Genomic DNA, 25304 nt, shown 5'->3' with positions numbered 1-25304 from the left:
GTCTAGCGCTTGGTATTGACAGACTTGAATGCTATTCGTATTTGTGATATCCTCCAGTCAGCTATCTATCGAGCTAGATCTGATCAATAGCTACACAAGCACTTCGATTGAGCCTCATCGCCGAGAAGAAAATCGACCCCTTGTGGCCAAATTGCCTGATCAGAGTGGCCAACAAAAGAGAAAGCGAAAGAAACTGAGGCTCGTCTGTGTACGATCACATGGACGCGACACAATTTACCTTAAACTCCGTGTCGGATAACCCAAATTTTGAAGCTTCACAACGCCCTGGACCCTCTCTCGGTAGGGACGTTGTCGTGAGGTTTCATCGGCGCAGAGATAAATGTCACGGCAGACGGGTGATCTGCAATCGATCATCATCAAGGCTAGAGGGGATTTATGCAGTAGATATGCCGGTGTTGTAGATCAAGCTGGCCGGAAATTTCATGGTTGTGCGCACGAGGGTGGAATAGGCGAGGAACATACATCAGAAGTTAGTAGCAACTGTCACATGGACAAAAGTTTAACTACAATTTTCACATGACAGCTCGAGTAGTACAGCAGGATGGCTCCCAGGTTGAGTTATTGTAGACGGGTATTATGCTCTAGACTCATCATCGCTCTTGGTGCTGGCCCTCTGGACCGGAACAAAGGTCAACTCAGGCGCAGACTGCGTATCAGCAAAGCAGATGCCCTCTTCTCGGGCGCCTTTCATCCCCCAACAGTGGATCTTTACATCCGACGGGCTGATCGAAACTTTAGCACTGTCCTCCGTAGAATTTGTCATATCCGGCGTGCTCTTTTGCGTGATCGCAACGATAGTGCTAGTCCCAGCATATGTCGCAGTGGGAATAACTGCCCCGACGCTCTCCTCGACACCCACCCGGTTCGCGAACACGAGAACGACTCGCTTCTCCGACGACGATGACCCATCAATATCACCACTATGAGTTAGTCTCCTTTCGATCAGCGGCCAGAATCTCCGTATCCAATAGTTAAACGTGTCCATATCCGGCTGATGGCTCGGGGTTGCGAGCAGCGACTCCCCATCAGCAGTCAACCATGCCGTCGAGAGAATCACCAGCTGGGACTGCGAGTCGAGCACCCGGTTCGCAAACTCCCAGGCCGTGAACGGTGCCTCGAATTTGTACGGGTTGATGTCCATGCAGATCCCAAACGAGGTCGGAACATGTCTCTTTTTCCCTTCAGAAGTAGGATGATCAAACTCAAGCGACAGGAACCCGCGGCCTGCATCCCCCTCGGTGGCCCAGGTCTCATCAGTGTAATAGAGGAATCGCTTTCGGTAGTTGTGTAGCACTTGGCCATCCTCACCGACCACGATCAGAGAGTTATAATACTTGTCTTCCTGCTCATCTTCACTTTGCTCCTCACCCACTTTGGCGATCTCGGGATACCCCACGCAGACTTTGCATCGCAGTCGCCGCGCGGTTTCCCGTGCCCATCGTCCCGATGGCCCTGTTCCTTGCGGCTCCAGAAACGGCCTTATGGCTTCCAATGAAGGGAAGTTATATCCTGCCAAATGCCAATATCAGCAACTGAACTCAAATAACGCGACTTTTTTCCAGAGCGATCCTACCGGAAAATGCCATTTCAGGCAGCACCAAAATATCCGGCCGTAGCTCCTCAATTCCCGGCCCGGATGACTGTATATCATTGCCATTGGAATTATCAGACGAACCGAGCCTCAACAGCTCGTTGGCTCGTCGGATATTCCCCTCTACGTCGCCCAGTTGCGGCGCAAACTGGAGCGTGGCGATGCGCATGTTTATCGGTGACGGACACTGGGCAGGCTGCAGATGACGACGGTGGATTATGGACCTAACATGAATTCCCGGAACAAGCCGCCGCGATCGAAGAATGCGATCTGACTCCGCCAGAAAGTCGATTATCCTGCTACCGCTTTTCAGAATTTGAGTTGTTCTGCTAATTGATAGACGTGAGAAGCATGCGGGGCGAATCGAGTGGTTGGCCAGCATGAGAGGAGAGAGAGGATCAGTTTAAATATATAGTATGTTAGGATTTACGTCTCTGGATCCATCGTGTCTCCGGATTGAAGTGGTTTCGTGAACGAGCAGCGGTCGTCATTCATAACGAATAAATGATTTCGCAGCAAGTCAAAGTCACATGATGAGAGCTGGAATTGATGGGCTGGAGTCAATTCGAAATAAATGCCCGCTGTTATTAAAAGCCGTAGTATATCGATGATGCTAGTTACGGTAGAACTGAGATCTTCCCTTTACGAGCTAAGCCCGCGCAGGATTGATCCATCTGTATGCTCGGAAACTCGAGGAACAAAACCACCCAATCAAACATTATGCATCCTGAACTGTATATCATACAAAGCCCGCACCATCATTTCCATTGAGCCCCTAACCTAGAATGTATCCCCTATTCCGAACCACCAACGCCAAAAACCCTGTACAAGTACACAACTCCATCATGTCCCGCAAGATGGAAGATCAGTCGCAAAAACCATCACGCTACGCTATGCCCGACCCATCATGACCCAGATAATTATTATCACAAAACAAAAATTATACATGCAGAGTGGGAGATTTCATCGCGACTCACGACTCGGCGAGTCGTTTCGCCTTTTTCTGGCTTGTCCGTTCGGGCGTCTTCTCGGACAGGCTCTTGGTGAGTCTCTCTGGTGTCAAGGCGAGAGGCTTGTATGCCAACCCCTTGGCGCCGGTCCTTCGAATGCGCTCTTCCGTGCGCGACAGAGTCCGGCCTAAACCCAAAGGAGACTCGGGCGCCAATGCAACCTCGTACCCATTGACGCGCGAGATGGGTGATTGACTGCGAGAGAGGTCGCTCGCTGACGAGCTGAAACTCCGTCGGAGATACACCGACGAACGGAAAGGATCTGGTCGGGAATATTCCGCAGGGGGTTCGAGTAAGCTCGGCCCGTTTTTCAAGTCCTCTGCGGCGATGCGAGCAGCTGACAGAAGAATCTCATCCTCGTCGACCTGAGGGGACGCTTTAGCCGGAGGCTCCGGCTCCACTGCTGGCTTGGATTCGACCATCTTTTTGATCTCGTCCAACATGGCAAGCGTCGGTAAAGGCGCGATGGATGCAAAAGCGAGAGACTTTTTCGGCTTCTTCTTGGGAGCCGGCTCCGGCTCCGGCTCGGCGACCTTGGACGCTTTGTAGTCCTCGGCTTCCAGATTCGAATCGTCATCCTCTTCCCGTTCAAGAGACCGCTTGCGGCTAGAAGCTTCGCGTTTCCCATTAACAGATTGTCGCAACATGTCAATCCATGTTGTACGGTCCTCTAGAGACTGTTTCTTCTCCGTCTCTGTCCCTGACGGCGGTTCAGGTAGAGACACTTTTCTTTTAAGCGGGCTTGTCGTTTCAGCAGCAGCAGGTTCGTTGACCGACGAAGGTGATTTTGCGTCAACCCGTACGGTCGGTGCTGTCGAAGGCGCCGCGTCCACAGTTGTGGTGCGGAGCTGTGTGTTCGAGGTTGATTGTTCAGCAGTCGTTGTAGGTGCTTGAGTCGAAATTGAGGGCGCAAAATCAGGAGGTGACGGTTTTGACGGTTCCTCTGCCAGAGGCTGGGTCTGGACCGCCTTTGTTTCAAAAGTGACCGTGGGTTTTGGCAAGGGTACCTCTGCCTGTGCTGGTGTCGAAGGGCGTTCCCCAAATGTGAATTTGAAGCCATCTGCGGGCTTCACAGAAGGCTGGATGTTCTCTGGTGGTGATTTACTGATAGTTGAGTCATTCAGCGGCACGGTTGAACTGCCTGTCGCCGGCACTGAAGGGGATTCCCCGAAAATGAATTTGGGGCCATCCGCAGGCTTCGCAAACGGCTTGACGTTCTCTGGTCCTGATTTCGTGACAGACGAGCCATTCAGCCCTGTGGTTGAGCTGCTTGGCGATGGCGCGAAAAGCGAGGAGAACGGATTCTGCGTGCTCGTCGGTGCTTTAGGCGAAGATCCACCGTCTGGCTTTGCCTGACTAAAGATGCTCGTGGGCTTCTCCTGAGGCTGGGAAACCTCTTGCGACTTCTCAGACTCCTCCGTTGTCGATGGTGGCGTGGAGAAAAGCCCAGAGGATGGAGTTGACGAGGACAGACTGAATTTTGTCTGAGACGGAATGAAAGGAGCTGCAAAAGGGTTGAGAGATGTTTCTGCAGGTTTGGGTTTATGCTCCTGTTGTGCAGTCGTACTAGCAAACTGCGGAGCGGAAGCGGTAGGGGGGTGTGTGGTTTGTTCAGGCGTGTGACTCAGAGTAGAAGCTGGAAAAAGGGATTGCGGAGTGGAGGACGCCGTTTTTCCGTTTGTGAAGGAAAACAGTGAGCTGGATGGGACACTTGATCCATTGCTCGTGCCATTGGCTTGGCCATTTACACGAGCTTGGGGACCGAGGCTATTTTCAGGAGGAATTCCGTTGGTTGCAAAAAGCTGCTTGTTGGTTTCCGAGGCAGGAGGAGCCTGGGTTGTATTTGGAGCGGCAGGCTGAGGTTCCGTAGGCATCGTAGGCTGGGCATTGTCCTCCGAGACGAATAAACTTTCATCGGAGACAACAGACATGCTCTCTACATCTTGGGGTTGGAGCAAGGAACTGTCAATCATCCCATGCTCTGCAGCTTGCTTGATATTGAGGCCAAGTATCAGAGCAGCAAGAGTTCTTCCGCCGCGCTTGGACTCGACGTACGTCTCAGAAAAAGTCTGCTGCGTTGTCGGTTGAAAGTCTGACCAAGTGTTAGATTGAAGTGAACGCCGCAGGAAGCGTGTACGAAGAACGGACTACGTACCAACTGAGTCGATTGGACGGCTGCCCCAATTCAGGTACAACTGCCCTTCCGCATTTTCAGCGAATTCCAGACCCTGGTCGAGACAAAACTGCTCCGTCTGTGAGTCGTCATCAAAGTACAGTACGGAGGTGAGCTCTTCAAGAGTCCACTCCTCATTCTTGTGTTGCTGAGAAATCGGAGAACGGCAATAGCCTTTCCAGATCGAACGGATTGCAGTCTGCCGTAAATTGTTGAAGTAGATCTCGGCAACACATGCCATGAGATATGAGACACTCGGGGAATCCACCAGGTTGAAAAAACGAGTGTAGAATCCCTGAGCAATTGCATTTGGCCGCTTCTCGTCAAGTGTTCCCTGGTATTCCCAGGTGTTACTTGCTGCGGCATAAAGTTCGAGGGCTACTTGTACTTTGGGGGATCGCAACAGCTCCACCGGCCATTTCTGAATTCGCGTTTCGAGATCAGGCCGTTGATCGTGAATGGCAAACACGATATAGTATGCGCGGAACTCCTCCTCGTTAGGAAAGTGGATTCGACCGCGGTTATCGTCATAATAGTACATCAGCGAAAGCATGGTATTGTTGAGCTGTTCTCGCTCCTGATGATGATCGAAGTGCTCTTGATTCGCCGGACTAGATAGAAGATGGAGCGAGAGGATATGGAATCGGGCGATCCGTTCCAGGCATGTGACTGCCATTCGGACATGGTCCTCCCGAGTTAACTGCTGAACAGAGAAGTCGTTCCTGATCGACCGTGTGCGATCCCAGACAAACTTGTGAATTACACCGAGAGGCTCCGGTCCGTTGATTACATGGCGGATCAAGTAGTTCATCGTCTGGAGAAGGGTTTTCGGTGTGCGAATATCGGAAGGTAGTTGCTCATCGTACCCAGCAGCAGACCGTCTGAAGCGCTTCAGCATCTTCGACTCCACAATCTGGAGGGTGTTGCTGGCCGGATGCAAATACTGGCGGATCGATCAGCAAGGATTGTCCGGGGCGAGTGGGAGGCCGAATTCGTACTTTTTCGCTGCGATCTACCATCTTTTGCACAATTCTCTCCACGCGCTCATACTCTGGGCACATGCTCGTGCAGGTTCCCACGGGAGTTATGGCCTTGCTCAGTGACGTCGGCTGGTTGGGGTCCGCCATCTGGCCTTGTCGGATTGCCTCCTCCCTCTGTCTCGCGCGATCGATTTTGAGCTTCCAGGCAGGTCAGTCCATATTCTTCCGGCGCGGAAATCAAGCGCATCGTTGCCGTATTCCACGTACTTTCTCATAGCGGTCCTGGTAGCTCCCTGCCGTTCGGCCATCCTCTACTGAAGCAGCGTCTGTCGACACGGTCGTCTTCGACGGCGTGGATCGTCCTTGGGCAGATCGGGGGCGGGCGGGCTGACTGCTGATGGCGGCACTAAGGGAGCTCGCGAATGAAGACGCAGCGCTTTTGGCTCCGGGGGTCGGTGCCGTCTTCGCGGAGTGCTTTTGGTCTATCTTGCTGCGCGAAGACGGCGCGCTCGTCGCACTCCGGGAAACGCGCCCTGAACCCTTTGTCCGTCCTCGAGAGGAGCCGCGACCGGGATTCGCTGCGACCTGGGTCGACGTGCGACCTCGGCCACGGCCCCGGCCGCGGTTTTGTCCGCGGGCCCGGGAATTTCCATCCTTCTGGCCCTCACCGGTCACACTGGAAAAATTCCCAGCGGCCTGCATTTATACAGTGGCCCTCCGACGAACGGTGGCCGGGCGTTTGAGGTCGAGCGGGCGCGGTTTTCGGTGGCCGCAGACGCAGACGGGACGGTTCTTCGTCGGGTGAGGCGAGGCTGAGTTACCATGAGTCGCGTAAAGGGGACGGATGATGGCAGGAGGAAAGGTGGTAGGGCCCTGCTCTGAGGATTCAGAGATTATTGAGCAGGGTCCTTTCAGTGCCTTTGCTGAACGGGACGAGTTTGTTGCCAGCCTGAGGAAAGCCTGAGGCCTTACGATATGCTGACTAAGCGTTTTCAATGGTGCACGGACCTGTCAATTTGACAAGCACTACCAAAAGTAAGGAGTACTCCGAACTTTATGTTCCTAACGCCCCGTGATGGCCACAATACTCTCGAAGTCTAGCAGCCACAACATAAATTCCCTCCATATATTCTATTTTTCTCCATGCTACAGCCAGTGCTTCATCGCTGTTCCAAGGCCGGAAAACCCCTCTTGAATTACCTTTCGCCCAGCAAGCTCGTTTGCAAAGCGAACTTTCGACTTTAAGTCCCAGTCATCACGGCGGCACATCAAACCGAATATCATGCCTGCCACAAATGTATCGCCGGCTCCGATGGTGCTAGCGATGTTTAGCGGGGTTCCGAACGGAGTGTCGTCTGGAACACATACTCTACGATCGAGGATCTTTCCTCAGTGTAAGCTGGCACCGATATATGCGTACGGCTCGGCAGTTCCAACACGTCGGCGCCCTTTTCGCCCCAGGTACAGCATAGATGACGTCTGTGCGTCTCTGTTAGTCTTTCCACACCGCGATCCGCCGTGCCTGGTGTTGCGTACGCCTTTGGAGTGAAGTTAGCCTGACCGCGCAAGCATTGTTCCGCAGATGAGTAGCCCTTCGCCTATCGTAGCGGGGTCAGTAGGCCATATCGTCATTGGAAGAAGGAGTAGCACCTGAGCCCAGCTTTTCGAATAGAACACCATGTCTGCCTCTGCTGCCAGATTTTCTAAGCCTGCACGGCCAGGTTTCTCAACCTCGACACTGATCACCGCTTGGGGTAGCGACTGTCGAAGGTGATGGATACATTCTAGGGTGGTATCCGGGATTCGTCCCTGGTGGCGGATTGTCAATTGATCACGCTCAACAGGGACCGGCAAGGTTCATTTACTTCGAAATGAAACCAATAGTCATCAGTATCGTTTAGCTGGCTTACGATGCACCTGAACTCGTCGACCGTCATTTCTGGCAGCTCATTGAAGTTGATGATTGTTCGACTATCGGTGGATTGACTGCGGATCACATAGCTAGACGCCGGATCGCTGATATTTTCACGATATATGCAGTGGTCGAAGCTCACAGCCGGTCCCAAGGAGTCGCGTATCAACTGGCTTCCCGGCGAGCTGCGAGAGGGCAGCACCGCTACTAAGTCGAGCGCCACATTGGCGCCCGATTGCTGCACGAGCTGCTCGACGACCTCGAGCGAGTTTGGACAGTTGCCTCCACGACGACGCGTGACATTGGATGCACGCAATTTCTCATCTTCCGTAGGATAGTGATCCACTCTAGCAATCTTAGCCGCCTTGTCGACAAAGGAAAGCCGTTCCCAGGAATACCTCAGTATTGTATCGACGTAGCAGGCACCGACCATAACCAGGTGCTTCATGATGACGTTCTTGAGCTTCTGTCCCCCATCACACACTGAGGGGCACCGCACTACGGAGTATTGTGCATGCAAATGGCCAAAGCTCAGGCCAAAGAGTGCTCCTGGAGGAAGATCTGAAGAGATACTCGCAGGTCTGTTAGTCATCACTTATTTGGCGCATCCGATTGGTCAATGTCAGACTGGGGGGCAGTGGGATGTGGAGAGGAGAAAATCTGATTGGCTGGAGCTTTAGGCAGAATCTGGTCTAACGTCATGATACGCCAGGAGTTTGGGCTCGCACCTGGTCCCAAAGAGTTCTGGCCGGGGCAAATATCTGCTGTCCATCAGCGACAGGACTAGCAGCAATTGGCTTTTTTGGGAGTGCTAGGATCTTTTCTCCATGAAATGCGGCTAGAGTCATGGTCGGGATGCCGCAATAAGGGCAAGACCAAAACGCAAGAGCCGAGATATTGCCGGGATTTTGCTTCGCCGCCATTCCACGTGGCCCAGTTTTGATGCTTACATAAGCATAAATTCATCCCGAGCTTCATCGGTCTTAATCTCAATCGGAGATTTATCTCGTCTCTCCTCCGCATCAGACCAGGCAGCAAAGGGGAGAAAATCCTTTCCCTGGGTCTGGCGACCATTGTTGGGCTGATTGGACGGCGTTGCGTGACGCAAGGAGAGCGAGCAGAGCATACCGTTCACGCGGTATCCTCTAAGATGGTGGATGTGAATCCTCAAGCGGTGATAGCCAATGTCGCCGGGCACGCCGTTCCCCCGACTCCCTATGGCGACGTGTCGCGGCAGCCCTTCTGCGGCGATCGGGAGGGATGGGGTCCAATCAGCTCGGTGATATATGACTTCACTCCCTGTTTCCTGGATGTCTGGGTTGCTTCCGTTGCGGCATGGGGAATTTTTTTCGGCGCCGGCGCAATATGGTTTCTGTTGACAAAGAGAGTTGCCCAGCCGGTCTCGAAGAACTGGCATTTTTGGGCGAAATTAGTGAGTTTCCCGATTGCTTATTGTACGGGTTGACGGTTTCTGATCCTCTGAATAGATCATCCTTAAGCTGCTGATCTTGGCCACTGCTGTGCAAGCTGCGCCGCAATTGGAGACGCATCCCCGAGTGTGGTATGCTGATATCCGCTTTTGGACCTCGGTATCATTATTGGTGTCTCTCGGTGTTATTTTCGCTGTTCAGTACATCGAACATTGGCGGAGCCGGCAGCCAAATGGCGTCGTCCTCTTCTACTGGGTGTTCTTTATCATTGCATATACGGTCAAACTACGATCTCTCATTATTCGAGAGACTTTCCGCACAGATCTTCCTTACTTCATCGTTTTCACAATCTCTTTCGGTCTCGCTATCTTCGAGTTTGTCCTGGAGTATTTTGTGCCAAAGAAGCAAAGTGCATATGACGCCCTAGGAGCCGAGGATGAATGCCCGTACGAATACGCGGATGTGTTCTCGGTGCTGACGTTCAGCTGGATGACTCCATTGATGAAGTTTGGGTACAAGACCTTTTTGACACAGGATGATCTGTGGAATTTGCGCAGACGTGACACCACTGCGGTGACGGGCCAGGCGTTAGAGGAAACATGGAGGATGGAACTGCAGAAGAAGCGTCCATCTCTGTGGCTTGCGCTTTTCAAAGCTTTCGGGGGGCCATATCTCCGGGGCTCTATCATCAAATGCGGGAGTGATATCCTAGCTTTCGTTCAGCCTCAATTGCTACGCCTGTTGATTACCTTCATCGACTCGTATCGTACGGACAATCCGCAGCCGGTGGCGCGTGGAGTGGCCATTGCGATAGCCATGTTCCTGGTATCTGTCGGCCAGACTACATGTCTACACCAATACTTCCAGCGTGCCTTTGAGACCGGCATGCGCGTCAAGTCTGGCTTAACTGCACTTATCTACGCCAAGTCACTCCGGCTATCCAACGAAGGCCGAGCAACGAAGAATACCGGTGACATTGTCAACCATATGGCGGTGGATCAACAACGTCTCGCAGATCTGGCCCAATTTGGAGCACAACTCTGGTCCGCGCCGTTCCAGATCTTCCTTTGCATGGCATCTCTCTATAACCTCGTCGGTTTGAGTATGCTTGCAGGGATTGGAGTCATGATCCTGATGGTTCCGCTCAACGGCTTGATCGCTCGGATGATGAAGAGACTTCAGCTGGTGCAGATGCGCAACAAAGACTCCCGGTCGCGGTTGATGACGGAGATTTTGAACAATATGAAGAGCATCAAACTCTATGCCTGGAACAAAGCATTCATGGCCAAACTCAATCACATCCGTAATGACCAGGAATTGAACACGCTCCGAAAGATTGGCGCAACCCAAGCCTTTGCTAATTTCACCTGGTCATCGACTCCGTTCCTGGTTTCGTGCTTGACCTTCGCTATCTTCGTTATCACTGACGACCGGCCCTTGACCACCGACCTTGTTTTCCCGGCTCTGACACTGTTTAACCTCCTCACATTCCCACTGGCGATTCTGCCGATGGTGATCACTTCGATCGTTGAGGCTTCCGTCGCTGTCCGGCGTCTAACGGACTACTTTACTGCGGACGAGCTCCAACCCGATGCCATCTTGCATGAAGACGCTGTCGTTCATACCGGTGATGAATCCGTCCGCATTCGAGACGCTACATTCACTTGGAATCGTCACGAACCTGGAAATGTGCTGCAAGAAATCAATCTCAGCGCGCGCAAGGGAGAACTGACATGCATTGTCGGCCGTGTAGGCTCCGGCAAGTCATCTCTCCTGCAGGCGATCTTGGGCGATCTATATAAACGGCAAGGCGAAGTGGTTGTCCGTGGAAAAGTTGCGTACGTCGCGCAGCAGCCATGGGTTATGAATGCCAGTGTCAGGGAGAACATTGTCTTTGGGCATCGCTGGGACCCCCGGTTTTACGACCTCACCGTTGAAGCTTGCGCTTTGGTTGACGATTTCAAGACTCTGCCCGATGGCGATAGGACGGAGGTTGGCGAGCGGGGCATCTCTCTGTCTGGCGGTCAGAAAGCTCGGTTGACTCTTGCTCGAGCAGTGTATGCTCGGGCCGATATATACTTGTTGGATGACGTTCTGTCGGCTGTGGATTCCCACGTGGGACGCCATCTGATTAATCGTGTACTTGGGCCCAACGGCATACTCAACAGCAAGACCCGTATCCTTGCGACGAACTCTATCGCGGTGCTTTCATCCGCAGATTTCATTGGATTGTTGCGGGACGGGACCTTGATCGAAACTGGAACTTATGAGCAGCTGCTAGCAATGAAGGGAGAGGTTGCTAATCTGATTCGCACCGCTTCCAGTGATGATGAGGACGAGTCAGATGCCAGCAAAGATATGCGAAGCGGCGAGTCGACGGCTACCTCTGAGATATTTGAGGACTCAGATTTATCTAGCGAGGAGCTTGAGGATACAACGGGCTCACTCGCGCCGATACGGCCAAGTAGTGCGAGGAAGACCAGTATGTCTACGTTGCGACGGGCCAGCACTGCAAGCTGGCATGGCCCGCGCAGAGACATGAGCGACGAGGAGAATGGTCTCAAGACACGGCAGACCAAGGAAACTTCCGAACAGGGCAAGGTCAAATGGTCTGTGTATTGGGAATATGCCAAGGAGAGCAATCTGTATGCCGTGGGAATGTATCTCATTGCCCTTTTGGCAGCGCAGACCACTCAAGTTCTCGGAGGCTTTTGGTTGAAACACTGGTCGGAGGTCAACGAGGAAGCGGGCGGAAACCCTGATGTTGCCAAGTACATTGGAATCTACACTGCTTTTGGGCTGGGTTCGTCCTCCCTGTCTGTGGTGCAGACGCTTATCCTTTGGATTTTCTGTTCTATTGAGGTATGTGGATGCGGTTTCCGATCTCTGAGGTCATATCTAAGAAGCAACTGCAGGCATCGCGGAAATTCCACGAGCGGATGGCATACGCCATCTTTAGGTCGCCAATGACCTTCTTCGAGACAACACCTTCGGGCAGAATCCTCAATAGATTTTCGAGTGATATCTATCGCGTTGATGAGGTTCTTGCGCGTACCTTCAACATGGTGAGTTAATTGCTTGAAGAAAATTTATGGTAGGTTCTAATGAACGGTAGTTGTTTGTCAATGCGGCTCGCGCAGGATTCACGATGGCTGTCATTGCGATTTCGACTCCTGCAGTCATCCTCGTCATGATCCCGCTCGCCTTCATTTATATGTCATATCAGAAGTACTATCTCCGGACTTCGCGCGAATTGAAGCGTCTCGACAGTGTCAGTCGAAGCCCCATATATGCGCACTTCCAAGAGTCCCTCGGCGGCGTGTCGACCATCCGCGCCTACCGACAGCAAAAGCGCTTTGCGTTGGAGAACGAATGGCGGATGGATGCGAATCAGCGAGCATACTTCCCTTCGATTAGTGCCAACCGTTGGCTGGCGGTGCGACTCGAATTCATTGGATCTGTCGTGATCCTTGCAGCTGCCATGGGTGCCATTATCTCCGTTGCTAGAGGCAGTGGCTTGACGGCCGGCATGGTCGGTTTGGCCATGTCGTATGCCCTACAGATTACGCAGTCTCTGAACTGGATTGTGAGGCAAACGGTTGAGGTCGAGACTAATATTGTGTCTGTCGAGCGTGTCCTGGAATACGCACGACTTCCGAGCGAAGCGCCCGATGTCGTCTTCAAGAACCGGCCGCCCATCGGATGGCCGGGACAAGGAGGGGTTTCGTTCCGGAACTACAGCACTCGCTATCGAGAGGGACTTGATCTTGTCTTGAAGGATATCAACATTGATATCAAGCCTCGCGAGAAGATTGGCGTTGTTGGGCGTACGGGAGCCGGAAAGAGTTCTTTGACTCTGGCTCTTTTCCGGATTATCGAGCCGGCAAGTGGCAGCATCAGGTATGATTTCTACGGAATCAACGGGGCGTCCACTGCTTCTAACAAGTTTCCAGCATTGATGGCTTGGATATTTCGACTATCGGTCTGCTCGACCTGCGCGGCCGACTGGCCATTATTCCTCAAGACCCAGCTCTTTTCGAGGGATCAATTCGTGATAATTTGGACCCTCGCCACGTCCATGATGATACCGAGCTGTGGAGTGTGTTGGGTACGTTGACGCAATTCCTTGCGAAATGAAGGACCGTTGGCTGACAGATTCAGGCCACGCACGTCTCAAGGAGCATGTGGCCAGCATGGATGGTCAATTGGATGCCATGATCCAGGAAGGAGGTAAGTGAATTGCCGGTGTCACCAAATTCCAAATTGAATGCGCGCTGAGCGCGGCTACAGGATCGAATCTTAGTCAGGGGCAGCGCCAGCTGATCTCACTAGCTCGCGCGCTGCTGACGCCGAGCAATATCCTGGTCCTGGACGAGGCAACGGTACGTCACGAGAAAAATACGAACCAAGTGTTTGGGAACGGGAACTAATTTTTCTTTGGTGTCCCCGCAGGCCGCCGTGGATGTCGAGACGGATGCGCTCATTCAGCGCACGCTTCGCAGTAGCGTGTTCAAAGATCGCACCATCATCACGATAGCGCATCGGATCAATACAATTCTTGATTCGGATCGTATCGTTGTGTTGGACCGCGGAACGGTGGCCGAGTTCGACACACCCGCCGAATTGATTCGTCGCCGCGGCATGTTTTACGAGCTGGTTAAGGAGGCGGGACTGTTGGAAAGCGAGGCGGTCACATCCCTGCTCGGATCCAAGAGGTGAAAAGGACTTTGATTCATTTTCTTCGGATCTTAGCGTGGCACACTAAATTAGGTGACTGGCCGCCGGGGATTCGGGGAATCCGGACGATGGGGACCGCGCGCTCTGGGACCTTTGTCGTGGGTCCGTGGCAATGTCCGGCGCTGCTTGGCTTTTTTGCTTGAACAGGTTTAGACTGATGTCCTGGTCCGTGCCCATGACAGGGGCAAGAGACAGCTTCAAAAAACATGCGGCGACGGGACCGTGTCTTGCATTTTGCCCAGGAGAGAAAAAAAAAAAAGAAACGAAGGGAGTACGAAGTGGAAAAGCAAGTAAACCAAGGGTTTAGGCTAAAGTGTTGGAATTGACAAGGACAACTTGATGACTGTACAGTTAATCTATTTCACGTGAGTATTATAAATAAAATTGCTTGGATTGAATACCGGTGAAGGTCCTGAGAATTGTTCCTTCGTACTGAATAGATTCTCACTGTCGTCAGAAAATGCTGCAAAGGAATTAACGGAATCCACCCAGTACAGCGTACTCGTACTTTTATCCGGTTCTTCGTCCAGCTCCAGGAGCCTGCAGGAGGCCCGCTATGGACTCCAAAAATGTGGGTTTTTCCGAACGCCCTTTCAAGACGAAGCCCCAAAACGAATCCGGTATTTCCTGGGCACCACGCTCCATTTCTTCTTTTTCCATGGAATTCGAGAGATGGAGCACAGAGTTTTTTCCATCAGAATCTTCTTTAGAGAGAAGAGCTCACCAACGTCCCCGACCTCCGCCATCTGCAACGTGGCTGCGCAAAAAATTCGCCCATCAACGCTTGGACCAACCCCCCTCGATGAATCCGGGAGGGTCCATGATCTGGGCTGGATCCGGACCCAGGTCGTGCGAGGAAATAAGTTTTGAAGATCCACCAAGACGCAAAAGCCAGGAGAGAATCCCTGCAATCTGCATGGTTTACCCCGGTTACTGGGACAGTGGGACACTAGGGACGGGGAGACACGGGAATAAACGGGAGTACTAGACGGTGACCCATAAGTCTTCAGAGAGAGGGGGCACCTATCATTGATCAGAGCTGAAGAATTATGAAGAAAAATGAAATCAAGGGTTGGGGGAATGCAGGTTTCGTGGGTCGAAGGCTCAAAAATTCTGACCAATTGATTTGTTTGGTTTTGGTCGTCTGCATTCAACAGGTATCGGGGAATAGGATGATTGGCGATGAGAAGTTGGAATATTGGATTGGAATGGTCCTTGGCTTGCATGGGTGTTTTGCAGAAGTTTGAGTGCAAAGAGTGATGGATGGTGTGGCTACGAAAAGAGGAGGCTTCGTGTGTATTTTTGTGGCTTTCGCTCAGGCCGGAGGACAATGCTTGCTCCGTACTCTACATCTAGCTAAGGACTAGGAGTATGCACTGAACGTTGCCACGCGCCAGACCTACGGGTTGGGCCGACAACGAACTCAAATCGAAACTTGATCGATGGTCTCGTGAACGACCAACGTGAAGAGTGAGATTGAAGACCAATACCAATCACTGTAGCACGCACTCGGATACCTACTCCATCAGCGGGGCGGTACTGTACCGAGGTTTGCCATTGCTGATCGATCAATTTTATTGACCTTGGCCGGAAGCAACCCGAATCGGACTGGCGTCCCGTGAAGGCACGCGATGAGACTGCGATAAACAGTGATCGTTTGTTGACATCGGCTTTCTACCCGACGTTGGGGTCCATCTTAGGCCTTCTTAGAAAGCATCATTGCCATTGGCCTCATCGCCAATGAAATGTTTGTGCTGCTCGAACCACAGGGAATGCCCTTCAAACCCTCATCAAGCAAGTTTCGCTTAGAAAGAAACTCGTGTTTACTTACTGAAGCCACTGTGGCGGTACTTCAGGAGGACTCCTTATGTATTGAGGAAAATGAATTCCGGGAACAAGGGGTTCTGTCAACAAGGGAAACACTCTGTACCTATTGAGCCACCCTCTCCCTTGTGCGAGAAGTGCGGAGTTCTTTGCCTTCGGATCCTTCCCTGTTTTCCCGGATTCTTCAAGGAGGCGGCAACAATCGAGATGTTAGACTAAAACGTTACTCGAATAATGTGTAGTTTTGCCCTTGATCGACATCATGCTCTGCACCGATTGTTCCTGTGATAAATGCAGCCTCACCACACGGGCCAGTTAAATCTTGCCACAGATTGTTGCTTCGCAGAATCAAGATCGAGATGCAGGCCATCAAATCAAATGCCACTGCAGTTCGATCTTATTGCGGCCTCGATTTTCGTCACGGACCCTTGATTCTTCTTCAGCTGCAGTATGCAAGATCGATTGCAGTGCGTATGTACGCCGTACAGATGCCATCGAACAAGATCTATTTCTTCTCGGCTACGATTTCTTCATTGTAAACCCTCTTGGGTTCTGTTCATCCACGCATAGTCTACACAATAATGAGTTTTGAATGCCATGAAACTTTGTAGAGGGCTGCTCCCAATCAACATCTTCTGGTTGATGTGGCGGTCGCAGTATCCCTTGCTCGATAGCATCCTGGTCGGCCGTAACAACGATCCGTTCGACTTGTTTGTTGCTGACAGATCTCGCAGGATCTTGCACCGTCATCTGAAACAGCTCTGAGGCGTAGTTTGAGAGAACTCCAGGAAGATCTTCATGAAGTGGCACCGCGGTTCACGATTGCCATCGTTCCAGTCTGCCCAGCCACAACACTTGAGGTTTTCTCAACTGTCCTTCGCCTGACTACTTGATCGCAAGCGTGCAATTCGGAAGATGTCCTGGGAACCTATTACCCGAGCTGCTTTTCTGCAGTATCGCCGTTCGCTGCCTTCCAGTGAGGAGCTTTCAGGCATTAAGTTTGACGGTGATGAAGCGCATGGCTGGGACCCCTAGCCACAGTGGCTGCTGGTCCAGGCAACGCGGGGACTCTTTCGAGCTCTAGGTTGGCTGAGTTAGGGTTCCAGCTCGACGGCGTTACATAATAAGCACGCCTTTGGGAGGGTTTCATAATCCGGGATATCGATTGGCTCGATAGGAGCCAAAAATGGGACCGGAATGGCCCTTCCGAAGTTCCAGGTGATCCACGGTTGGGGGTCTTTAGGGCTCTTGGCGGGAGTTTAGGCCTTCTTTTAACCTTTTTTGGCGATCTCCGGATCTGGTGGGAACCAATCAGTCCTGTCATTGTCAGTAGGAGCTTTGGCCTTCAGGGCTCAGGCCGCCATGGTGGCTTCGGCCGGGGAGTCTTTCGAGGGGTTGCGGCGTCGAAGCCCAGCCCGTTTGACAGGTTGATCCTTGCCTTTTGATCGCAGATCGGTGTTCCCTGCGTCTTGGATGCTGATCTGGATTCTCATCCCGGCTCTCGAGGTCTCGAATGGAAGACATGGTATGTTCAGTTGAATTGCCAGCATTTTTTCTATTGATTACGCGGAGTACGGGGTAGAAATGGACGGGAAGATAAATGCTCGCACGAGTACTCCGTAGTTCGTAGGGCGTACTCGTAAACCTACGGCAAATCCTTTTCTTTTCGATCTCTCTGTTTGTGAGTCTGGACGGTCGAGACAAGTCTTTTAAGTACTAACTTCGACGGTGCTGGTTGGGATTGCAATCGTCTTTTTTAGAAAACTGCAGTCACTGCACGTCAGGCCTGGACCCTTCCATCTTCCCTGCTCAAGACTGCAAGCCTGCATCCTAGTACTTGCACGAAGCCAAGCCATATCGAGTAGAGCTCCGTAGATTGCCTGGGTTATTCTACAGCAGTCACAAGGCTACATGCGCTTTTCGTCCCGTCGAAGAGCCCAGGGGTGTGATCCCAAGAGTCCATGTGGATGAAGATCTGCTTTTAGTGCTTGTTCTCTTCTCAAACGTAACCAACCATGCCAATGTCACGTGCGCACTAAGTCTGATAATAATGGTGTGTTGTGTGCGCCAGGCTGCTCAAGAAAATTTAATTGTTTGTCTTTCAAGCGTATGGACAATAGGCGAGCGGTGACAGGACAAGCCATTCCTGTTAGGTCTGTTATAGCAATGAAATTTCCCTCTTCGGAACTGGACACAACCGAAACCACTAAAGAAGCCTTAATAAACTACATACTATATACTACAAACTACTGGTAAAGCTGAGCATCTCGAGCCCACAGTCAGAATGCCGAGAGTTGCGAGTACGAATTGTGAACGAGATCCTCCGTAGTACTCGTACTCGCAGGTTACGTAGTATACTCATTAGGGCATAGATTAGGCCTGGACCGGCCCTTTCTTGTTAATCTTGTCGCTGTTTAGCTTTAGACTTACAGACCATGCCGGGGCAAAAACCCTCCCCGATCCGTGACGGACATTTGGGTCCGACTGAAACTTCAAACTGTTCCAACTCGAGCCTCTCGTCCCCACTACCTCCTACGCTTTTCGTCTTCAAGCATCAAAGCACACACATCCAAGGCAATCTTTCCAGGCGAGGGGAAAATGTCTAATTTTCAGCTTCAGACTGGACACTGACAAACGGCCGGCCATGCTCTTCCTTGTTTGTGTTTTGCTGCTGCAAACGCCTGCTTAAGCTCAGAGAGTTTTACAATGTCTATTGCCTCAGTAGGTTATCTTATTGGTGCGCCTAGCATTAACTACTGCTACATTATCGTGATGCATTTGATGGTATGCATCGGATCTTGGAATGATTCTCCTGCAAGAAAGCCATTTTCCGAGGACCTGCATCGAGCGTATAATAGACTATTAAACTAGTTCTCAGCCGCGTCCGTCCTGACTGTCACTAGAATTCCCCTGATAGCGGAGCCAGAGGTTCGTTCTTGTTAGTTTCCGGCGCCAGCCGACACTACTCCGACACTCAAAACAAGATGTGCGCCGGAATCACCTCGTAACTTCTCCGTCGGTTAGTCTACCTCGCCGCTTTGGCGGGTACGCTATTCCCGACTAAGCTCAAGTGTCGATCACGGCAGCGAGACAACCAGATTGGACCAGACGGCTTTTCTCTGTGACGTGCCACTGGCCGCATCGTTTTTTTAGCAAGATAGCCTCGCGTTAACTTAATCAAACGAGACCCTCCAAGGGGCTCGTGCATTGTTCCCCGGAAACCTAGGGTTAAGTCAATGCCTTAGGACTCAGGCCTTACCGTACGCCTAGAGTATGGGAAAACTCCATCGCGTTGGTCAACCAAACACGGGCACGTGGACTTTGAAGAAGAGCAGACATTCAAAAGACCTCAAGTTCTCTCTGCTGGCTCTGGCTAGGTTATCCCTCGCTTCTCACAGCCGCCACTCTTGCTCTGTGCCAAGTCATTTGGTCCTCTGGACTGGGCAGCTATGGTCGCCGAACCATCGCCACGGTAGCCATAGCTTCAAACTAGTAGTTAACGAGTCTACGACAGAAGCAATTAGTAGGGTATAGTTACTAGCCACCCATCAATACACTATCGGCAAACCTTCAGGGTTCGGGGTTCCCGTTGCTTTTTTCTGCTTCCTTTGTCCCTGATCTCCATTTTGGTGTCCACTTCCCAAAAAGTTCGGGCCAACCCCCCCCCGTAAACTAGTAGTCGATCGCCGGTCAGCGAGCCGGGAACGTCCTAAATCTTCCGACAGATTGACGCCAACCTATCAGTTGCCCCAAAGTCGATGACCTGCCTGGTCTATTGGCAATTGCAGATCTAGCCATGGCAGATGGAGTTCCTGGCCACGACCAACGAGCTGGATCCTCCCCTCATTTGGGAACTTGCAGTCATGCATGCTGGGTCGCCGCACCCAATCGAGCGACACGCCACATCTCCTCGTATACTCCCCAAATCTCAAATCTGTCCTTGGCCTGGCCCAGACTACTTTAATAGTCCATATTTCAATCCTGCCAACCCTCTTGCGGTGTTTATTTTTCGTTCGCACCTTCGTTTGTTATCGTGGTACTTGTACCTCGTCAACGACTGTCCATTCGTTCCCAGACCTCAACATTTCGTCCCTCAGTTAATATTCCAAGGGCAACAACGCCTAGTAGCTATCGACGATATACCTCCAATCGTTGTGTTAATTGGCACCATCTTGCCTGGCTGATATCGTGTGGCACAAGCTTCTACGCTTTTTTTTTTCTCTCACGGCTTACGAACTGAATGCGTTGAACCTTTCTCGAGCCAGAGAACTGTTTCCAAGCTATATTCGACATCCAGGCTCCCAAAATGGTTCTCCAGAATTCTAACACCACCTCGGCGAAACGATCACCGTCGAGCTCACGCGATGAGCCAGTGCGTGTGCCCTTCATTATATGCACCTACATGTCCTAGCTGACGGCTTTCCATAGAACAGTATGCTATCGCGAAGGAACAACCTTCACTACGCCCTGATCTACCTCGACAGTTCTGAGAATATCCGAGTTGAACTGTCGTCCGCACTGTACAATGTGGATGATGAGTCCTTCATCACTCCTGAATTTCGCCGGATATTCTATGACTCTGTGAAGAGGAACACGCGTAACGAACTGTTTCGACTGAGTAAGTGCATGTCATCGAGCCTCTAGGCATAGGTACTGAACAAGATGCGCTTTAGAGCCTTCTCGAACAAGGGTCTACGACGATCACAAGTCCAAGAGGCGTGTGAGTCATGACGCCGACTTGTACTTCGAAGACCTGCAGCCAGCTGGAAAACGACGCAAGCTCTCGGCCCCAGAGCTTCCCGGGAAGATGGAGTGCATCGGATCGCCCCAGGAGGATGAGGAGGACCCTTCCAAGGCTGACCGAATTCCCTTGCGAATTGGGGATGAGGAGAAGGTGCTCGCCTACTACTACAATGCGCTGAAACACTTCCAGCAGATCAACTGCCGGTTCCTGGCCAAGGCTTTTATCAAATTGATCGAGCCGAGGAAGCAGGTCAAGCACCCGTACAACGGCGGCAAGCCGGGACCCGGCGCTGCCCCCGGGGAAAAGGGTGACCCGGAATTGACGAAGCCTGGGTGGTGGCCACCTGGTGTCATTCACAAGGAGCCTGACCACCTTCGGAAGAAACGTACGTTTGGCGCTTGAGAAATTCTCTTCTAGGACCGACACTGACGGATTGATTAGAGAGACTCAAGTTGATGGTGCATATCATTCGCAACCTGGGGAGCTTGGGCATCACGGCAGACAAGCTGCTGGAGGTGGTCTACGAATCCAAGAGAAACCTCAAGCCCGCAGAGCGCCTCGAGATCATCGAGGAGATCTTGCGAGTTCGCAAGCTCGAAGAGCGATATGAAAGAAACGAAGTTGGTATGTCGACCCCCATATTCGTGAACCATGGGGTATATTTAGAAGGATCTAACCGATCTGTAGACGCAGACACCATTATCTACGTCGTGAACCGTGGTAGCACCGCAAAGTATGACAAAGACATGGATAGTACGAGTGAGCGGGACGACAAGGACGCAGAGGCGGAGGACTTCAAAACACCTGCATCAACTGCTGCGTCGCAATCAGACTCGTTGACGACGCCTGTGGATCCTCTCAATACTCCCAAAATCAAATCCGAAGTCGACGAGGGAGATCCGGACATGCGAATGAATACCAGCTTCGAATTCAAAAGCCAGACGACAGCGACACAACCGCCGCCGTTTTCGACACCCGCAGCAAACATCAAGCAGGAAATGATCCCGCCGTCGTCTGTCACTGCATTCCCCGTCTTCAACCTGCCGAATCCCCGCCTCATGCCGCCGCAGCAATCCTACATGGAACAAGTATCTGGCGAGCAGCAGCTCCAGACGCTGGGTCATCTCCCCGTGCACCATCAGCACCCGTCGGTCTCCTTCGAGCAATTCAACTCCGACTGGTCGCCGGCATACTTGCAGCATGAAGGTACTGCTACTCCTATCTATGGGCAAGGCGGATTTGGCGGCGGACATCCGCAGCCTCATACCCTCGGCCTTGACCCTTACCCGCAGTACGCTACTGCTTCCGCCGCGGAGATGATACCTGGCCTGAACGAAACCCGTGCGCAGAGCTTTCCTGTCAGCAGCTTGGCCGGTCGTACGGGACCATAGGGCATGGAGTCATGTTCACCCTCTATGTGCCAAATCAAACCAGCAATCAGACACACTCCCTTCCCGAGAAGAACCGAGAATTATCTCGCTGGCACGGACTCAATCCCTGCTAATGAACTGAGGGACGAGAACCCAAGGGCCAGGGCATCCCGTCAGCAGACGATGATTCATCGCCCTGAATCAGGACGACGGACACGACTGGAGTCCTCGCCCCGGAAACCCGCTATCTCTCCATTGTCCCATGGGGAATCCAGGAAGGGAGACGATACCCATTGAAGAGAGTCAACGCAGTCCTTCGCTTCGCCAATCATGCGAAGTCTGCAGTAGGGCACAGTATGGGCGATAATATTGACGGAAAATATTTGCTGGATGTGGAATCCACCTATTCTACTCGATCTGCGACAAACATGCAGAATGCACGCTCGAACGAATGCTCGGAACTACCTAACGACTGTACTTACATCAGTCAAGCCGACTGATCCTGTTTGTTTTGAACGGTTTACGCCATCATGTTAGATATAATAAATGTGCTTTAGGCAGCCCTGCGAATGTAATGCAATCAACTCATGTTTGCTTTTGAATACTTGCATTGTTATTACTTAATGTTGCTAATAATACGAGAAAAAAAAAAATGGCACACACCGCAATGCAGCTCAGCTCTGAAGTTCATCTAGGGTGTAGCCCTTGTGCCTTGAAAGCGATGGCACCATCGCCACAGACAATACACCTTCGATTAGTAGCCCTTTGTAATCATTAGCCAAGGTGATGTCTCATCGGAATGAGTGTCGCTTCATCAAAATGAGTCACGATGCAGGACTGAGTACTATTCGTTGAGCGATCTGGGTCCAGACTGCAGATTCTAAAGACGAGGAATATTCGAAGCAAATTTGAAGACAAATTTCAGTGTTGAGCTTCTACGGTCGGCCAGTCACTTTTAACTATTGAGATGCTCACTGAATCTCCTACGGCTAGAAAAGCTATAATTATAAATTTTGAGAACTAAATTGATTTTCATATTCAAATTTCAGCAGTTCGAACTCGACATCAGGGCGATGAGAACGAACTATGAGCACTGTAGACTCGCTGACAGGGTGTCTGTTGAGTGAGTTTTTGAGCGTGATTTAAACCAACCAAAGGACCTCAACCATCCCACTTCCAAACGTAAAAACATCCCGCATCCCGCACCGACAATTGCAGCAATGGCGGCGCAGGGGCCCGAGGTGCCAGAAATTCTAAAATCGCCCCTCTATGGTAAGCGCTCTTCTATCCATGAGATGTCAATAACTTTTTTTGGTGGCCAAATGTTAACTGAGCGATCTATGCAGTGTACGACCTTCCAAAAGAGCTTCTGGCGACATTATCGGTAAAGTCGCACGGCGTTCCCGCCCCTTCTGAAACGACAGAAGCGAGCCACGCGCCGAGCCTTTCTGCCTTGGACGAAGCCGACGCGGCGGACCGTAGCAGAGAGAACGGTACCCCTCCCGCCAACAAGTCTTGCGCCCTTTGCCAGGTGACTTTCAACAACGTCGAGGAGCACCGCGAACATGCACGCTCGGATCATCATCGGTATAACCTCAAAGCGCAACTGCGGGGTGCACGCACGCTTACCGAAGCGGAGTTTGCCAAGGCGATAGGCGAGCTTGATGAGTCGATCTCGGGCTCAGAGGACTCGGACGAGGATGATGAGGAGGACGACGAAGAAGACCCGGAGGAGGAAGATGGCAAGGAGGCGAACGGAGCCCATGTGTCAGACACGACACTGGCGGCGCTGCTAAAGAAACAGGCACGTCTTTCGCCGGGTGCAGGGGAACTTGCGTCTTCAGGTTCGATTCGTCCGACCAGGAAACAACCTCTTGTGTGGTTCTCCACTCCGCTTCTACCTGCGAACACGTCGCTTGGGGTCTACCGGGCTTTGTTCAGCCTCGAAGAGCAGGATGAGCCAGGTTACTACGTCGACTCTCTGAAGCGGAAACAGCTGCAGCCCACCCAAGCCCCCGACAGTGGGCAACCGGCGGAGGGGAACAAGCGTGATGGTGCAGCGTCCGGGCCGCATATCTTTATGTGTATGGTCGGCGGCGGTCATTTCGCAGCCATGGTCGTTGCCCTAGCCCCCGAGATTCAGAAACGGCCGGGTGGCGTTGAGCAGCGGCAGGCTAGGGTGTTGGCACATAAGACGTTCCATCGGTACACGACAAGACGTAAGCAAGGAGGCTCGCAAGCAGCGAATGATGCCGCCAAGGGTAACGCCCACTCTGCTGGTTCTAACCTTCGCCGGTACAACGAGGCCGCATTGGAGAAGGATATTCGGGAGCTCCTGCGCGAGTGGAAGCCCATGATTGATAGCGCAGAGCTATTGTTTGTTCGCGCTCCTGGATCGAACAATCGAAGGATCATCTTTGGTCCCTATGACGGCCAGGTGTTGAGGGGTAATGACCCGAGATTGCGCGGGTTTCCCTTTAGCACCAGGCGAGCAACTCAGTTGGAGCTCATGAGATGTTTCAAAGAGTTGACTAGAGTCAAAGTCAGTCAGATAGACGAGGCGGCCCTGGCTGCCGAAGAAGCCAAAAAGCGCGAGGTTGCTACCAAGTCGCCAAAACCGCCTACGCAACCAAAGAAACCAAAACTATCGGAGGAAGAAGAAGCAGCGTTGCTGCACACTTCGCAGATTCAGGGCCTCATTCGTCGCTCAAAGATCCCGGCGTTGCTATCTTATATCTCCAATAATTCGATTCCTCCTTCGTTCAAATTTTTCCCTCCGGATTCGGCATCAAATCATCATGCTCCCACCCCACTGCACATGGCCGCAAACACCAACTCCCCAGCTCTTGTTAACGCACTCTTAATCAAGGCTCGCTTCGATCCTACTGTTACAAACAACGACGGGAAAACTCCGTTCGACCTCGCTCGAGATCGTGACACGCGCGATGCGTTCCGCGTGGCCCGTCACGAACTTGGAGAATCTGCCTGGGACTGGGAAGCGGCTCATGTGCCTTCTCCCATCTCTCGAGCTGAAGTGGAAAGCCGCCAGGAACAGGAGAGGCAAGCGGCGGCTGCCGAAGAAGCCGCTCGCCGCAAGGCCGAGACTGAACGGCTGAGACAAGAGGAAGCGGCCAGGGCTGCATCGAACGAACGAAAGCAGAAAGCTGGTGGACGAACCTTGGCTGCTATAGAGAAAACCGCTGCGGAGAAGCGGGAAGAGGAGATGCGAGGAATGACTCCAGAAATGCGGATGAGGCTGGAGCGGGAACGCCGTGCGCGAGCGGCCGAGGAGCGTATCCGCAGGATGCAGCAGGGTAAATAACTCCCATACTACGATGCTGCGACAAATGGCACCGCGACGGCGGAGGGAAACCTTCCCTTCCTACAGGATTATCCGGTCGATCAGGATTCGAGGCGTCAGCACTGTCGATGGATCTACTATGCTATGATGCGTATGCGGCCAAAGAGTAGAAAATCCATCCCGCTCCGGAAGAAGGTGCGGGATCAACCTC

At 52.2% G+C, this 25304-nt stretch overlaps 8 protein-coding genes across 8 annotated transcripts; 4 read left to right on the top strand and 4 right to left on the bottom strand.

The window, feature by feature from the left end:
* Nucleotides 1–595: 595 nt before the first annotated feature.
* Nucleotides 596–1781, bottom strand: VTN49DRAFT_5005 (uncharacterized protein; the record flags this gene model as incomplete). Its single annotated transcript, XM_069413015.1, has 2 exons — nucleotides 596–1530; nucleotides 1595–1781. 2 exons carry the CDS (start codon nucleotides 1779–1781, stop codon nucleotides 596–598), a joined length of 1122 nt encoding a protein of 373 aa, XP_069266924.1.
* Nucleotides 1782–2585: 804 nt separating this feature from the next.
* VTN49DRAFT_5004 (uncharacterized protein) lies at nucleotides 2586–6477 on the bottom strand (the record flags this gene model as incomplete). The annotated part of the gene is made up of 4 exons (XM_069413014.1): nucleotides 2586–4714; nucleotides 4778–5738; nucleotides 5794–5973; nucleotides 6043–6477. The coding sequence occupies 4 exons, from the start codon at nucleotides 6475–6477 to the stop codon at nucleotides 2586–2588; spliced, it is 3705 nt and encodes a 1234-aa protein (XP_069266923.1).
* A 444-nt stretch (nucleotides 6478–6921) lies between these two features.
* On the bottom strand, nucleotides 6922–8279 carry VTN49DRAFT_5003 (uncharacterized protein; the record flags this gene model as incomplete). The annotated part of the gene is made up of 6 exons (XM_069413013.1): nucleotides 6922–7093; nucleotides 7144–7254; nucleotides 7312–7373; nucleotides 7426–7584; nucleotides 7641–8034; nucleotides 8086–8279. 6 exons carry the CDS (start codon nucleotides 8277–8279, stop codon nucleotides 6922–6924), a joined length of 1092 nt encoding a protein of 363 aa, XP_069266922.1.
* A 558-nt stretch (nucleotides 8280–8837) lies between these two features.
* VTN49DRAFT_5002 (uncharacterized protein) lies at nucleotides 8838–13836 on the top strand (the record flags this gene model as incomplete). Its single annotated transcript, XM_069413012.1, has 8 exons — nucleotides 8838–9119; nucleotides 9175–11979; nucleotides 12033–12182; nucleotides 12233–13017; nucleotides 13071–13225; nucleotides 13279–13347; nucleotides 13408–13499; nucleotides 13570–13836. 8 exons carry the CDS (start codon nucleotides 8838–8840, stop codon nucleotides 13834–13836), a joined length of 4605 nt encoding a protein of 1534 aa, XP_069266921.1.
* Nucleotides 13837–13849: 13 nt separating this feature from the next.
* VTN49DRAFT_5001 (uncharacterized protein) lies at nucleotides 13850–14062 on the bottom strand (the record flags this gene model as incomplete). The annotated part of the gene is made up of 1 exon (XM_069413011.1): nucleotides 13850–14062. The coding sequence occupies one exon, from the start codon at nucleotides 14060–14062 to the stop codon at nucleotides 13850–13852; it is 213 nt and encodes a 70-aa protein (XP_069266920.1).
* A 5922-nt stretch (nucleotides 14063–19984) lies between these two features.
* Nucleotides 19985–21813, top strand: VTN49DRAFT_5000 (uncharacterized protein; the record flags this gene model as incomplete). The annotated part of the gene is made up of 5 exons (XM_069413010.1): nucleotides 19985–20050; nucleotides 20107–20296; nucleotides 20352–20807; nucleotides 20864–21046; nucleotides 21110–21813. The coding sequence occupies 5 exons, from the start codon at nucleotides 19985–19987 to the stop codon at nucleotides 21811–21813; spliced, it is 1599 nt and encodes a 532-aa protein (XP_069266919.1).
* Nucleotides 21814–21837: 24 nt separating this feature from the next.
* Nucleotides 21838–22292, top strand: VTN49DRAFT_4999 (uncharacterized protein; the record flags this gene model as incomplete). Its single annotated transcript, XM_069413006.1, has 2 exons — nucleotides 21838–21964; nucleotides 22018–22292. 2 exons carry the CDS (start codon nucleotides 21838–21840, stop codon nucleotides 22290–22292), a joined length of 402 nt encoding a protein of 133 aa, XP_069266918.1.
* A 720-nt stretch (nucleotides 22293–23012) lies between these two features.
* VTN49DRAFT_4998 (uncharacterized protein) lies at nucleotides 23013–25114 on the top strand (the record flags this gene model as incomplete). Its single annotated transcript, XM_069413005.1, has 2 exons — nucleotides 23013–23064; nucleotides 23139–25114. The coding sequence occupies 2 exons, from the start codon at nucleotides 23013–23015 to the stop codon at nucleotides 25112–25114; spliced, it is 2028 nt and encodes a 675-aa protein (XP_069266917.1).
* Between the last annotated feature and the right edge of the window lie 190 nt (nucleotides 25115–25304).

Source organism: Thermomyces lanuginosus (genome assembly GCF_041956635.1).
Source record: "Thermomyces lanuginosus strain ATCC 200065 unplaced genomic scaffold VTN49scaffold_32, whole genome shotgun sequence".
Classification (NCBI taxonomy): Eukaryota; Fungi; Ascomycota; class Eurotiomycetes; order Eurotiales; family Trichocomaceae; genus Thermomyces; species Thermomyces lanuginosus.
This window is presented reverse-complemented; position numbering and strand designations above follow the sequence as displayed.